The following is a 16,074-nucleotide window of genomic DNA, read 5'->3' as shown; positions in this document are numbered from 1 at the left end:
GTAATACAAGTCATAACTTTACTCTGAAGTTTTTTTGTAGTTATTTACTATTTACATTTTATTTCCAAGTCTTGTGATTTTAAAGGTAAAATCACATTGCCTTAGTAGATGTACAGTTCAGCAGTTAAATAGATAAAGTTAAAAGCATCTAAAAGTCTACACACACACACACACATATGTCTGTGTGCAAGTTGTGCACACGTTGTATTGTCACTGCACGTTCCAAAAATAGACATATCCATTTAAAAGGCCTCTCACTTGAGACTCAATGTCTAGGCAGGTTGCCACTCCTTTGAAGTTTCACGAGTCTGCGCGTTTATTGGAATGTCATTCATTTTCATGGGATTCTGCCTCCAGGATTGGCTGATTTAGGAGCCGCCCACAAACAGGCAAGGTGGAGTTGAGAGAAATTAAATGAAAAATGAAGCTGCCAAATAGCCTATGCAAAGGAGAAAAAATACAACGCTCAAGACTATCAATGAAAGTCGCTTTTGAGTGTGTTTCGCTTTCGGAAATGGTCAACAACACTGTGGAGCAAGATTATTATTGAGTCAGATACACACGGGAAATATTTCGACAACTTTATTTCACGTGCGCTATTTAACATCAGTTTCAATCCAGCATTAAAATAATACTCCAGACGTGTTCAAATGAAATACTCAATTTCCTGTCAAAATATAACGAGAAGTTATTTGTTAGTGACCGAACACGGCGAAATGCTATTAGCCACGAAAGAGGCTAAAGCAAAATGCAAAAACATAACGACAGATGAACAAGCTTGCAGAGGACAGAGAGAAGTTGTGGATGCCTCAACGCTCGGAAGAAGAATGGCTGGTGTGAGAGTGCCGGCCGCTGACTGGAAGAGACAGAGGGAGAGAGCAAGTGAGATGGAGGCGGGGGAAGTTCCCATCTCTGCGGGGACTGGAGTGTCTCTGCCCTGGACCAGCGGCGCAGTGCTGGCTAACATTCAACCCAACCCTACCACAACGAGCTCGACACGCGCACTGAAACAGGTAAGTCACCCAGCCGCTTTAAATGCAACACAGACAATTTAAATACTTGAAAGTTAAACAAAGCAATGGCAAATCGGTCCGATTAAAGCCCTCCGCCATTTGTTTACTTGTTTCGTTTATATAAGGTTTAGTTTGAAAAAATGCGTTATTTGAATATATATTTCCTGAAAGGGAAGGGTGCATTTCGAGGTCGCCATGCCGATTCTCCGATTTTAGGTCCTGGGTACAAGTGAAGTGATTTAAACGTTAGTATTGCGTTTTGAAATACTTTTCCAACTCGAATGTTCACTAGTCCTCGGACAATTCAAGTAAGATCACGCAGAGTGGACATTTTTAGATTTTTCTTATCAAGAAACACATTCTGCTTTCTCAACCATAGACCTCCACGCGGTGGATGTAGGGATAACCCGCCGCCTCTCTGGTTAGCCATCTGGGATCGTAGTTTAATTTCTCACCGTAAGGGCTTGTCTCTCTCGGCTCAGGCAGACCCGCCAAAGCCACGTTCGTGAAAAGACACGATTTCCTTTCCGTTGCCCCTCAATATTTCCCTGGACCGTCGGGATTGGTGGCAAGGTTAGTACATATCGTGGTTTTGCTTTAAGCGGATTTTATCTCGCCTTGCCTGGATATACAACCAACTTGCTAGTTGTACGGTATGTGTGGATCCGAGCATGGCGGTTCTTCGTCTAGCTAGCGGAGTCGCCATGCTAGTAGCTAGCCTCACTGCTTTCCCTTTCGGGTCTGATTTTCTTTAAAAGCAACCATTAATAATCAGAAAAGTCTCAATGAAACGGAAATAATGTGCACTGTTATATTATTTTGTAAACCAGTTTGATGGTGTAAAACATATTGAAAATCTTCAGTCATTAGGATATTGCGCTATATTTTGCCTTTTTTGTTATGCCCCTCCAGCCTTTGAAGACCGTACAGCCGCCATACCGCCACTGAACCCCTGCCCGACAGCTCACCGCGTCGGGTTCCACCCCTCGATTTTGAGACGGTAAGTGTTTTTATTTTTCTACAATACACATGATAAAAACGTTTTGCTTGCTCAGTAATGTATTACATTAGTCGTTTAGCGCTTCTTTTCTGCAGTCTGCTCAGTTTCCCCGATTTAGAATGGTAGAGGTCAACAACACTCCACCGCCAGTGTTGCTCGGCACCTCAGCTTTGCATGACCAGATCTGCCGCTCTTCATCTGTGGTTATACCATGTCATTAATAAATATTAAACTCTGGATAATTGTTTTTGCATGTGTAAATAAAGACATTAGCATATGGTTATAATTGCGCATATTACACGAGTACATGGTTGAGCAGCTTGGTGATAAATAGGCTACACGCGAAATATAAATATCCAGTCTGGTTTGAGGGACCCCAGGTCTCCCTGAACAAAAGCTCTCTCACGGGGTCTAGCGGTTGTAGCCATCTTAAACACGGAATGTATCGTGCACAAAATAATTTGTAGCAAGTTAACTAACCAGTGTGGCTATAAGCAGGTAATGATCGTTTATTTGGAAAAGCCTATGCAATTTTTATATTTTGTTTTAACGTTTTTGACCATTTCAACCTAAAGAACTTGGTAGGTGGGACAGCATGTTGAGCAAAATGCTTCGCAAAAGCAGCGAAAAAAATACTGGATACTGCATTAAATATTTCATTTGAAATGCCCAGCAACGACTAAGCAGGCTAAGTGTAACGAATAACAAATTTTATAACAGTTCGTTATTTTATCTGGCTTATTGGCTAGCGAGGTAGCGAGCAGTAAACCTTCCTGATCGGCAGAGTAGGCTACGGCTTAGCAAGGACGCTTTGGGTGTTTGTCACGGCCGCCATTTGTTTCTGAGTCGGTAACACATCGCTGGAGAGCCCACAGTCTTCCATTTTCTCCAAATTAAATCGCACAAGGAGGCTTTAAAATTAACGAAACCATCGTTTGAACGGTTTCTAGAGTTCCCAGTGACACGAGTAATTCGACTACATTTAATCTCGGTAAAACGGTCAGGTTCCTTTGTACTGAAGAGCACGATGCGGGGAGATTGCCGAGCACCATTGCGTAAGCTGGCTCCGCTCTGTGGGTGTGCGTTATGAGGCAGGTCGGGCATTTTGCAGTCGAGCCAGTGATCCCGGCACCATTTCCCCGTTAGCAGAAGCCGAAAGCAGATCCTCCGTGGTCAGCTGGTTGCTTGCTGCTGCCTGTCACACAGTTGCGTGTTCGCTTCCTCCTCCCGCACCGCACAGCCCCAAAATCCTCAATCAGAGATTAGATCGCGTGGATGTAGCACAGAGGAAGAAATACATTCGATAGAACGGTAAAAGAGGAGGAAAAACGAAGAACAATAACAGAGTTGTCGAAATGGCTTATCAGAGGCATTTTCCCCCTACCGTGCGATGCAGTGTACTGAGTGCTTTGAGGTCCGAATCCGTCACAAACCTAGCTATAAACATGTCTTATGTAGTGGAAAACGCTTAGATGGGCGGTGTAATGAGGAACTCTTAAACATCATGTTGGGTTGGATTATGTTAACCCTAAGATCCTAGGAATTTTATAGGTTGAAAATGTCCAAGGCTGTTTTAAAAGATGAAATAAAAAGTACATTTCATTTAATTACAGCTTTCTCTGCAGTTTGCTGTTTTAAGATTATCGTGATACTAAATGAATTTAATTAATGAAAAACGTACAGTATTTTTACGTGAAATGCAAGTTTGGTGCATATTTTAATAAAATAACAGCGGGACGGTGTATGAATTTAAAAAAATTACATATCTGGATTTTAAAATAAAATAAATGAACTGAGTTAATGAAACCATGTATCGCTATTGCTTTCATGAATTATATATTGTTAAGCATATACATTCATATCTTTCAGTAGCTATTGTCTAGTGTGATTGGTAAGAGAAAATTCATACTGTACACATGAACCAGAAATTGGATGATATGATCTGCAAATATGAAAATAGTTTTACAGTAATCTTTTGAAAAGGGAATGCCATTTAAGGTTGTTTCCAACCAAAAATATTCAGATGCATTTGTGTGTGTCCATGTTAATAATTGATTGCAACTGACATGCCATGACACCTATTATTATTCTACAGATAAAGGAGACTCGAGAGAATGAATGGAGAAATGGAAACCACTGCTAAAGATCAAGGTGAGGTTGTAACCAGAAATTGTATTAATGCCACAGCATTCATTCTTGAGTGCTGTCCAGGTAAGCTCTCTCAGCCCATAATATTCTTCTGTATATTAGCAGTGAACTATTATTTGTGTTATTGAGAAGCCTTAAATCGAAGTGCATGCGATTATTAGAATGCAGAATAACAACACAGCTCTTATTTGTAAAGCCACACAGATAATTTAAAGAGCTGTGTCTTCTAAAGATTTTGTCTTATTCTCTGAGCCCTTACCTGTCGCTACATATTGCTGTATACTGCTTTTGTAGTTATGTTCGCATGTCCTGAAGCATTTCCCTGACCTTTTGAAATGAACCTAATTTAATAAAAATGTTGTGGTAACAGCCAACATGCACATCTCCTGATTCCAAAAGGGTTAATCTAAAGAGCACTGAATTTAACGATGATCTTTGGCGAATGATGAATTTTTGCATTACACTCCTATGACCTATTTGTGATGGACTCCAGTACTGTTGTGAAACCATAAGAACCATTTGTTAATATACTTTTTAAAGTTTGGTAATGTTCTATTTAAAACTGGTCTAATTGGAAAATGATGTGGCTTACTATTTGATATTACATCAATTCAGTACAATTATGGACTTTTTTGAGAGCATTGCTTGGCAGTGGTAATGACATCTGAACTTACAGCGATTAGGTTTTTCACTGTTTAACAACTATTTGCACATGCCAGTATTCGCGTGCCACTTGTGTGGAGATGATCCGTAAGGTTCTAACAGAGATTTGCACGTGCACACAAACACTTCCGAAGCCATACAGCTGACTTCTCGGTGCACCTGGATCTTATTTATCTGCATTTTGGGGCAGAAGCCTGGGGCAAGGATGACCTGCTGAAGTTGTTGGAGGGCATGAAGGTGAACCTTCCACAGAATGACCTCAGCAAGTACAAGACGGCAGAGTCGCACTTGGACTGGGAGAAGGTGGCATTCAATCACTACTCTGCAGAAATGTGCAAGCAGAAGTGGCTAGAAGTGTCCCGAGAGGTAGGCATTCATGGGGTGGATGCAGGAGTGGATGCGGGCATTATGTTTCTGAATTCTCGATTAGTGACACAAGGGGCCAGTACAGTTCGGCCCTTTAAAGCAGACATTTAGAATTTAGAGTTTTAAGTGATAGACTTCTAATACTTTTTTTTACTGCTTCATTATTTAAATGTTTCATAATTCCTTATATTGATGCAATATTGAAACATTGATAAATGGCATTTGTTCATTGATACCTCTTATTGTTTCTGTATGTGATTTTAAATTAAAAAAAATTTTTTCCCCCAGGTACGCAAATTTCGCACGCTTTCGGAGCTCATTGTTGACGCACAGGACTACATCAAAAACCCCTACAAGGGCAAGAATTTGAAGGTAGGGAAGCATGCCCAACCTTTCGGGTATATTCAGTTCAGACATGTCAGTCCGTACGTTAACTTTGGAAAATCTTGATAGAAGCAAGCTCTTGCCGCTACTTCTGCCAGTGAATAAGTCATTAGCGCATTACTAAAATAATGACCTCACAGTAGCAATAAGACGATGGTACAGCTTGCAGTGAAATTATAAATTTGCACAATGCTATTTGGAATTTTTTTCTCCTGGATAATTTTCTGAATGTCTAACCTCTATTTTCCTGGTTTATGTTTTGAAACAGAAACACCCTGATTTCCCAAAGAAACCTCTTACCCCATACTTTCGATTCTTCATGGAGAAAAGGGCGAAATATGCCAAACTCCACCCTGAAATGAGCAACCTTGACCTCACAAAGATCCTGTCCAAGAAGTACCGAGAACTCCCAGATCGCAAGAAGGTGAGCAGCAGAGATGGCAGAGTTTTCTGTGTTATGTAACCTCCTTACATGTTTATAACGGGAACAGTTTGATTAAATAACATGATTTTTATATATGTTATATATGATTCTAATAATTCCGCATTGTCTCCACTTGGTCTGTCAGGCCAAAGTACAGTGTACAGTTTTTATTGCTTGGTGCTCTCTGACAGATTTGGGTAGGGGTTGAATGCTGCTTGTCGCTGGAACAAAATTCAGTTCAGTTTTGTGGATTGCAGTGGAACAGCAGGACGAGTCTCTGCATGTGTTTTTTTCACAAAATGCTGCATCACGGCTGTTCTCTGCTGCCCTCAGCAGGCCCACATCGGCTCAAGCACTCTTATGCCTTTCGCGGCTACGAGCACATGCAGATTATCAGTCCATATTCTCACAGATTTATATCCCTGTTTCATGGATTGTCTTTCTTTAAATAATAGGCAAAGTACATGCAAGACTTTCAGAGGGAAAAGGAAGTATTTGAGCACAACATGGGGAGATTCAGGTAAGAATTTGAATAATTTTGGCAAATTCTTTTTGAATTTGCATAACAGTTTTTATTGTTTTGTGTTATGCAAGTGGAGATGAAAAACAAAATGTCAGCTTGATATTTTAGGAGCATAGCCTAACAATGCTGCTGTTAAGCTCAAAAAATGTTCAACCACAAAAGGAAGTGGTTGGTGTTAATGACATGAAGCCATGTGTCCATCATTGAAGTAAATCCAAAGTAATGAGGAGAGCGTTACATAGACTGTGGGCTTGTGTCACGAAGCAGGAGTTAGCAGGCTAACTGCACTGAGTAAAACCCAGAACAGCTCTTTATACTTCAGTCCACGTTCCAGACTTGGGAGGGTTCTGGGTTTTGCTCAGTGCAGGTATCTAGCTATCTCTGTAGTCCTGCTTCATGGTACAGGCCCCAGGTGCAAACCTATTGTAGCACAGCTATATGCAGTACACATTTGTTCTATGTTTTCTGATTGCTTAACAGCCCAGGAAAACACACACACATCCATCTAATATATGTATAAATCCTGGGTTCATACGAACTTGCATTGATATATTGCTACTGGTGTATCACTTGTTTCCTTCAGAACAACAAATATATTACTAAGCAGCTGAAATGCAAAGTGAATACAATTAAGTCCCCAGGGGAAAAAAGGCCGGGATGTCTATCAGAATTATTGGAGGGGCAGGGTAATTTGGAAATTCAGAAATGCAGAAAATATGACGTAGCCGAGAAGTGAAGGGGGAAGAGTCGACTTCCTGCATTTCAAGTTTATAAATAGAGTCCATTTATAAACTTGAAATGCAGGAAGTCAAATCAAAGCTTAAAACTTTTGCTTCCAGCTTGTACGATTTATCAGATGTATTCATTCTTAGTGTTTGCAACAAGGGCATTTGCCATTCAAAGATTGGGGTGTTCCTGGGCTGATTTATTCTTTGAAGATAAAAATGTTTGAAGTTTTTGATTGAAGTAGTTTTACTAAATCGCACTCTTATACTTTCAATTCATTGATAAGTATAAAAATGAGGCAACTGTGAGAGACAAAAGGAATCTCCAATGGATGTTTGTTCCAATGTGTTTCTACTTCAACATTTTTGAAGTTCACAAGCACTAGGTGTTGAACTCTTAATAGTTCCCAAATCATGAATAACAGTCTTTCCATATTTCCATTGTTTGTTCTATGTATTCTACTGAAACTATGTATTATATGAAACATTGATTTTATGTCCATATTTAAAGGCAATCATGTCTAATCCAGTGTGATTATAACATTGTGGTGAGGGACATTTTATTAAATGAATACACAATGTGAACACCTGAAATGTACTATGATGGGGATTGATAACACTCAAAGATCATGAGGGCTAACATTGGCCTACCTGGGATTGGCCCAGTTACCACCGTGCAGGATAACTGATTGTGAGAAAAATGGAGAAGGGGAAAAGATGTGAGGAGCTGGAACATCCACAAAGCTCTGTCAGGAATTTTTTAAATGCTAGTCTTCCATCTTGAAAATCATATTGTGATGAAATACTAATGTAATGAGGATTATCAATGACTAAATCTCCTCATAATTTAAGTGCACAAATTGTGCCTTACTGACTGAAACATAATACAACAGCATAACAAATGTAACCTATTGGACAACCCATTGGAGAAAGAATGGAAGAGACACAAAGTTATCAGAACCAGTGCAGACACACACATGCTGTGGGCACTACATGTGCAATGTAGATATGGTTTTTTCACAGAACACGTAATTATCTACAGGTGATTATCTAGCAAACCACAATAATTTCTTTTTTGGGCTAAAAGAGTCGTAAGTGCCCCGTGGGTGTGATTTCACAGGGAGGAGCACCCAGACCTGATGGAGAACATGAAGAACATGAAGCGCTCTGATGTTCCCGAGAAGCCCAAGACCCCCCAGCAGTTGTGGTACAACCACGAAAAGAAAGGCGTACTCAAGACACACCCGGGCGTGAGTACAAGCTGACGGCTGCTCCCAAACACACAAGGGGCGTGTAGTCTTGCGTCAACTTCCATGCTTTAACATACACTATGTTGCATTGCACCTGTCTGTCTTAAACTGACACTTAAACTGCAGTGTGAAAAGTCAAATGCAGTTGTACATAGTTCTCAGTTATGGTGTTTTGACAAATGTTTCCAGGCAACCACAAAAGATATCAAGGATAGTCTGGGGAAACAGTGGACACAGCTTTCTGACAAAAAGAGGCTCAAGTGGATCAATAAGTCATTGGAGCAGCAGAAGCTGTACGAGGTATGCGCTTGGTCTGCGTGTTTGTGGGAATCATCTGTTCACACACACATCCCTCACTTGGTGACATATTTGCAATCCTGCCCTGTTTCCGCTCGACAGGAAGCGATGCGCGAGTTCATCCAGCAGCACCCGGAACTCAACATGTCCCGGGATGACATCAACAAGTCCACTCTCACCAAGGCCGAGAGGCAGCTGAAAGACAAGTTTGACGGCCGGCCTACCAAACCCCCGCCGTGAGTACTGCTGTGTACTCCAGAGCACTGACTTAAGCATGCCTTAGCTTGCTTACCCATTTTGCAAAGTCAGAAAGTGGCTGATGAGAGGGTGTAAATGTATATTTCTTGCATAGGTAGTCCTGAGTGAAGAGTTTGCATGGTGGACTTTGTGGACTGAAGTGACTGTTCACTGTGTGTTGTGTAGGAATGGCTACTCCATGTTCTGTGCAGAGCTAATGTCCACCATGAAAGATGTGCCCAGCACCGAGCGGATGGTCATTTGCAGCCAGCAGTGGAAACTTCTCAAACAGAACGAGAAGGACAGTTTCCAGAAACGCTGTGAGCAGGTTTGTGCGCAGAACACCTTCCCGTATGGCTTTCCCTCTCTTGCCTTCTCTCGGTCACTTGGTTTCTCCCACACGCAATCTGAAAGATTATTTTGTGCTTTTATTTAACTCTGGATTAATAAGGAACTCTTATTTTTCAGAAAAAGAAAGAGTATGAAATTGAGATGAACCGGTTTCTATGTGTAAGTACCATCTGCTATGCTCGTTTTGTTTCTGCTGAGATCGTTATGTTGCAGAACTTTTTCTCATGAAGACGCATGTGTTAAATGTGCTTGTCTCCTACCAGAGTATTTCTGAGGAAGACCAGCAACGAGTTCTGGGTGAGGACAAAATGCTTGGCTTCAACAAAAAGGGCACCACCAGCAACTCCAAGAAGAACTCCAAAACGAAGGTGAGACGAGTCCATCATGAACTTGCAATCAATTTGCAAATACTTTATGGAAGAGTTCAAGCATTGAAATGTGTATAATTCAAACATAAAATAAGTTTACAAATTATTTTTAAGAGGTGTGTCTTCAATAACAACAGTACGCTATGCTACAGTATAATGCAGATAGGTGACTTATTCAGCCAGTGAGGATCTGGAGTAAGATTGACAACTTGAAGTGCAGAGATAGAACAGGCGATTGTCATTGAGAAGTTTGCCATGCTAAAAGTAAACATAGGACAAAATGGGAGCAAACAGAATACATACTGTATATACTGTAACTGCATGTAGCAGGGTAACATAACCAATTGGAGTAGATGAAAGCCACAGAGCTCACACTACATACATATTTCTTTAGTTCGGACGTATGTTATACAGGTAGGCCACTGGTGTTGAAGAGGATTTTTAGGGGTGGTCTATCAGCCAGCCATGTATATGAGGAAAAACAAAAACCAAGGAGAGAAATTATCAATGAATTATTTGCAGTTTCAGAGATTACACAAGCAATATTTCAGAAAAAAAGATAGAGTAAATGAGGAAGGAATCCAGATTTGACAGATAATGCTACAGATAGATAATGTAGTGGTTAGATTGCAATCAAGAAGAAGTGTCTGCCAAAACTGACTATACACGAAAAGAAAACTGAAAGCATTGTGAAGCGATAAGAGGACATGGCACAGGGAGGGAAAAGTGGACCTAAAATATTACCTTGGGGCAAACCATTTAGAGAGAACGAGAAGCACAAGGATGAACTCCGAGAGACCAGTTAAATATGATCAGCAAGAGCACCCAATGCAATAGATTTTCAGATTAGCAATTATTTAATCATGGGGATCTACGCTAATGACCTGAGGAACAAAGTCAATGTAAAAAGATGTGGAAGTGTAGTTTTGTGGGTCTATGGGGTTAAGATGCGGCCTGTTCGGTTGTTCATTGATTCACGCGTCTGGCTGTGTTCCCCGTGCAGGCTGGCTCAGAGAAGCCGAAGCGCCCCATTTCCGCCATGTTCATCTTCGCCGAGGAGAAGCGGCCCAAGCTGCACCAGGAGAAGCCGGAATTGTCCGAGAGCGAGCTGACGCGCACTTTGGCACGCATGTGGAACGAGCTGTCCGCCAAGAAGAAGGTCAGAATTTGCCGCGCCGAAACGTATCGCTAATGCTAGCGCTTTGCGCAACGGTGCGCTGGGGAATGACTGTGCCCAGCGTGTGCGGCGGTGACGCGGGCGTTTATATGACCGCGCTGATGGTCTTTCTGTGCGCTCCTGCCTCGCAGGAGAAGTACAAGCGCCTGGAGGCGTCTCTGAAGGCCGACTCGGAGAAGAAGGTGCAGGAGGAGCGCAGCCGGCTACCCGAGTCACCCAAGAACGCGCAGGAGATCTGGCAGCTCAGCGTCATCGGGGACTACCTGGCCAGGTTCAGGGTGCGTGCGTGCTTGGCACTCTTGGTACCAGAAATGGCCCTTTCCTCTTTGGCTTATTTCGGCCGTGTCCTTTGTGTGGCATCTCAATGGTCTTGTTTCTACAGAATGACCGGACGAAGGCCCAGAAGGCTATGGAGGCAGCCTGGAACACCATGGAAAAGAAGGAGAAGATCATGTGGATTAAAAAGGCTGCCGAAGACCAAAAGAGATATGAGGTAGGAGAATTTGCTGTATATCCCTTTCCGGGCGGTGTTGTGGCAAAGTAAATGCTCAGTATCCATCGTTACCGTTCTTGTCTTCTCAGAGGGAGTTGAGCGAGATGCGCTCCCCAGCCACCGTCATCACCTCAGGGAAGAAGATGAAGTTTGAAGGCGAGCCAAAGAAACCTCCATCGTGAGTATCCAAAGAGCCGTGTTGTCTATGTGTCTCAAACCACTCTGTCACTCTTTCTGTCCGTCTGTGTTTTTTTAGGCTGCTGCAGTGATTTTTGGCCCTTTCATTGACGTGATGTGGGCGTATCAGAATGCACCAGAAAGCAGTTCTTGCTGTGCCTTATCGTCTGATCCCCTCTGTCCTTCAGGAATGGGTACCAGAAATTCTCCCAGGAGCTCCTTTCGGGTGGGGAGCTGAACCACCTGCCCATGAAGGAGCGCATGGGGGAGATTGGGGGTCGCTGGCAGCGGCTACCCCAGAGAGAGAAGGACCGCTATAAGAAAATGGCCGAAGAGAAACAGAAACAGTACAAGGTGCAACTGGAGCACTGGCTTAAGGTATGGCAGCCCTGCTCTTTTGAAAAATGTTTAGTGTGGGTTGACGTGTTTTTATTGGGAAACATTTTATCATCTAACATAATTGATGTTGCAACTTTGTTGTTGGTGCTTATCGAAATTTCTGCAACTGAGTAAAACTGGCTGCAATGGTTGTTGCGCTCTTAAATGTTTTATTCACTGTGATCTTCTTGTCACACTGCAGAGTTTGTCATCACAGGAAAGAGCCGCATATACCGAGTACAACTCAAACGTAAGTGAACGATGCGACAGATGCAGGGAAGAGACTGGTCTTTGTAAGAAATAGTCTCACTTCATGTCTCTTCGTAATGACTTTGCTTTTTTCTCTTCAGAAACGTAAAAGTACTGCTAAACCTGGTGGAACGAATGCCAAAGTAAAGGCTGCAGCTGCCAAAAAATCGGTGAGTTTATCTGGCTCCGTACCCTCAGCAATATGCAGCTGTGAAGAGACGCTGATGCTCATCCCAATCTCTGCCTTCTCTTAGGACTCGGAGGAAGACGATGATGACGATGACGACGATGATGATGAGGAAGAAGAAAAGGCTTCGTCAGATGACTCGTCAAGCGAGGAAGACAGTGAGGAGGATGAGGATGATGACGAGGATGATGACGAAGAGGAGGTGAGAGGCTGAGTAATACTACAAGTGATATTTAGTTAAGAATTTAACCATGTAAGTGAACACTGGTACAACAAAGTCTCCTTGCAGATGAAGAACATGGCTTTGAATTTTACTCTACAGAACGAGGAAGATGAGGAGGCAGAGGACAAGGAGAATAAATCCGGGAGCAGTAGCAGTGGCTCCAGCTCTGAGGAATCCTCTGACTCGGACTCGGACTGAACCACAACACCCTGAATGACTGAGCCAAGATACCGAGCAGTCCTGCACCACCCCGCACTCACCTGCCCGGCCAACAGGGGGTGCCCATCTACTCACATCTTTCACTGTTCATCCAATTCTTTGTAGAACGTCATCTCACTTTATTTCCCTTCTGCTTCTCGATCTTTCTGTGAGCTGGGGGAAAAAGAAACCGCAAATAGAGAACATGGCACACAAAGGCCACTGGAACACCTCCCTTTTCCCCTTGACACACAGTTCTGAGCTCCATCATCACAGCAGTGATGTCACAGAAGTGATGTCACAGTGATGCAGCCAGCCACCGGAGCTTCTTCAGCATTCACAGTTGCTGGATCCTTTTTTTTCCCCCCAGAGCATTAGGGAAGTTGGTTTTCCTTTCATTCCTGATTATTGTACCTCAGTGTTAAGCGACTGAGGGGGAAAATGGAACTGGAATCCACTTTCTTCATTATATATATTATTTACAAGTTTATGCTGTAATACAAAGGCCCTCATGTTGTAGGGGGTCAAGAATGTACCTCCCAGCTCCTGTTGGGTTTCAGTGCTGAATCATTTTCCAGCTCAACTACTTTTCGGAGCATTTCTCCCCCTCCTGGCCCCCACACCCCCAAGGCCTGAACCACAGAACGCTTATTTGGAGAAGAATTTGGGAGGGTATCAGGGACCAATTAACTGCACTCTGAGAATGTTGTGTAAACTTTAATTTTCATTTATTTGTTCAGACGTTTTATTTCCTTGTTTAATTTAGGTCATTTTAAACAATGTGGTATTTTCAGGAAGAATGAAGCCATTTTGAGCGCACTTTGCTGGTAGGTGGAATGCCAGACAAATGGTGCCTTTTGTCACACTCAAACAAACCGTTTGGAGTAATCATTTCTGTTTACATCTATGTCGTGTCCACTTCTACATAGTTGTTGGGAATTAAGATGCCGAGTAATGAATCTTAGAACCTCTAAGGCAGTGAGCATTGATTTTTATTTTTTTTTTAAATGAAGTTTTTTTCAGTTTAATATTCATGTTGCTTTTATAGTTCAGATCACTGTCGGTTTGCACTGTCTAATAGATAAGACATTTTCATTGGCGTGTACAACCCTTGACATTAAATGGTGCTACATCCAATTCGTCCGTTCAGAAATGAATGCAGTGTGCATCACCTGAGGACGGTAATTAAAAAGTTGGATTTTTGAATTATACCAGCACCAGACTGAACCTAAATTTGACCTAAATTTGTTAAATGTTTTTGAGGTGCAGCAATTTCTTTGTTGGGCACTATCCCTGATACAATCAAATTGGTGTCTAATCCCTCTGTTAACCACTATTTTTACAATCATTTTTTTTTATTAAAATGAAAGCCACAGTTATATTTATTTCTATTTTAACTGACTTTTTAATTCCTAGATTATCCCAAACAAGACATGCACTTAAACCAATTTCCTCCTACCCCAGTTTCGTCCTTTCCAAAACTTGTTTCCCAAGCCTTTGTTGGGGAGCAGTTCTTAAGGCTGTGCAAGTGCTTTCTTGTAAAAATTCAATACTGTATACATTGACACAGGGACATGCTTCTAAACACCTTTGTTTAAGCAAGGAAATGCCAGCATTCAGCAGTTCTCCACAGCTTGAACCAGCATAGACACTGAAGATAATGAGCCTGAGTAATCCTGACTTCCCCCTGTCTTGAACCACCGTTCACCTCCCACCATACTGTTGAAGGATCGCCAAGAGTGAAACATGTCCTTGAGCGTAGTGAAGATGTACAGGCTAGAATGTACAGGTGAAGTGACAGGTACTGATATTGGCAGGCAGACTCATTTCCTAAGGCGTGCTGAACAGTGTTGCACAGCATTTCAGTGTCAGTAGGTGCGGCTGCTTAACTGCCCAGGATCATCAGTACGAGGTCCTGAATCGGCCAGCACGGCTGCTTTTAGCTGTGCATTTTTTTTTCAGAGCCATGCGTTCATTTGGAGTTCTTAAACGGTTAAAGGCACAGATGTGGCTATGTTCCCCTAAAACTCTGAATAATTGATTTGGATGAACCACACATTTTAGCAGCTGCAGATGGGGGTATTTATCATTTTGGAAAGAGATCCTGAGCTAGGAAAGGGGTAAATCTGTGTATGAGATGGGAGGGGTGGGGGGTGGGAGAACCTGAAAGTGAGGGTGGGGTAGGGGAATGGGGGAGGTAGGGCTGTGAGCTGCTTTTTTTGTTTTGCTTTTGGTTCTGTATTGTTGTAAGGTATTTGTACATAATGCTATTTGTAACAGGTGGATATTGTTTTATTTGTATCTTTAGTCATTGACTCTCGCTGGCACTTTGAGAAGCCAGTGAGACTAGGGAAGGTGATTTGATCTGTACAGTTCGGCACATCAGCTGCCCTTAGAGGGGATGGACATGTTTTATTTTTATGTTTTGTTTAGTTTCTATTCCCCTCCATATTTTTTGTAGAAATTATAAAATGTTGAAAAAAAAAAAAGCTTTGCAGATTTGTACGGCTTATAAATATGAAACATTTCTGATGTTTTCTATAGCTGAAGGTGTTCTGTATTCCCTGCCATTTACTATTTGGGCAAGTAAACTTTGTTTTTAACAAACTTGGCATTCTCTTCTCATTTTAGTCACCACTGACCGTGTGCCAGATGAGGTAGCTCTGCGTCTCCCTGTCCTGGTCCCCAGTATGTGTTCTCACATTTTGTTCCAATTGAGCTCTTAAACGAGAATGTTAAATGGCCTTGGGTTTGGCACCTCTTAATAGTTGTTTTTTTTTTTTTTTTTTTTGTGAAATGTGTTTTGACGGAGGTGTATTAATAAAAAAGATAATTTGATAAAGCAATTATGTTTTTTAGTAAACAGAGCTTGAATTAATAACTGACTAAACGAATAACCCACGCTAAGTATAAATAATGTAATATACATTACAGAACAGTAAATTATTAAAAGATACCTAATGTACAATTATAAAAAGAGAGTGAAAAACCTAAAACAATACACATCAGGCAACAGAGCAGCCAATAGTGTTATTACAGCACATCAAGTCCTGAAGTCTAAGCAATATCTTGCAAATGAACATGTAGCTGAACCATGCTTGGTTCAGGGATGCTCAAAATAGTCATTGGCCTTAGTATTTAATTTTCTTATACCAATCCCACACCCATTCTGTAAGTTTCAGAACTCCTCCTTTCCACCCCATGTGCCAGCTATGAATAAAAATAAAACAAAGCAAAGCTTGT

At 41.9% G+C, this 16,074-nt stretch overlaps 1 protein-coding gene across 6 annotated transcripts; it reads left to right on the top strand.

Annotated features, from left to right (window-relative positions):
* Positions 1–444: 444 nt before the first annotated feature.
* Positions 445–14,216, top strand: ubtf (upstream binding transcription factor). 6 transcript variants are annotated; one of them, XM_064321980.1, is made up of 23 exons: positions 445–1,013; positions 1,496–1,586; positions 1,926–2,013; positions 4,109–4,164; positions 5,015–5,190; positions 5,479–5,562; positions 5,843–5,998; positions 6,454–6,518; positions 8,367–8,496; positions 8,686–8,796; positions 8,896–9,029; positions 9,217–9,358; positions 9,499–9,540; positions 9,645–9,749; positions 10,753–10,908; positions 11,058–11,204; positions 11,309–11,419; positions 11,509–11,597; positions 11,785–11,974; positions 12,177–12,224; positions 12,325–12,393; positions 12,478–12,612; positions 12,733–14,216. In XM_064321980.1, the coding sequence occupies exons 4-23, from the start codon at positions 4,128–4,130 to the stop codon at positions 12,829–12,831; spliced, it is 2,226 nt and encodes a 741-aa protein (XP_064178050.1). In that variant the 5' UTR covers positions 445–1,013; positions 1,496–1,586; positions 1,926–2,013; positions 4,109–4,127; the 3' UTR covers positions 12,832–14,216. The 6 variants fall into 6 exon arrangements, with proteins under 6 accessions (XP_064178050.1, XP_064178052.1, XP_064178054.1 ...); XM_064321982.1 differs by lacking the exon at positions 1,496–1,586; XM_064321984.1 differs by lacking the exon at positions 445–1,013 and having other exon boundaries at positions 1,054–1,586; positions 5,018–5,190.
* Positions 14,217–16,074: the final 1,858 nt, after the last annotated feature.

This window comes from Anguilla rostrata, chromosome 2 (genome assembly GCF_018555375.3).
Source record: "Anguilla rostrata isolate EN2019 chromosome 2, ASM1855537v3, whole genome shotgun sequence".
Classification (NCBI taxonomy): domain Eukaryota; kingdom Metazoa; phylum Chordata; class Actinopteri; order Anguilliformes; family Anguillidae; genus Anguilla; species Anguilla rostrata.
This window is presented reverse-complemented; position numbering and strand designations above follow the sequence as displayed.

Coding starts and splice junctions, on each gene's coding strand:
- ubtf (XM_064321982.1), top strand. CDS start 4,128: ATGAATGGAGAAATGGAAACCACTGCTAAAGATCAAG. Junction 8,497..8,685: donor TACTCAAGACACACCCGGGC/GTGAGTACAAGC, acceptor AAATGTTTCCAG/GCAACCACAAAAGATATCAA. Junction 9,541..9,644: donor AGATGAACCGGTTTCTATGT/GTAAGTACCATC, acceptor GTCTCCTACCAG/AGTATTTCTGAGGAAGACCA.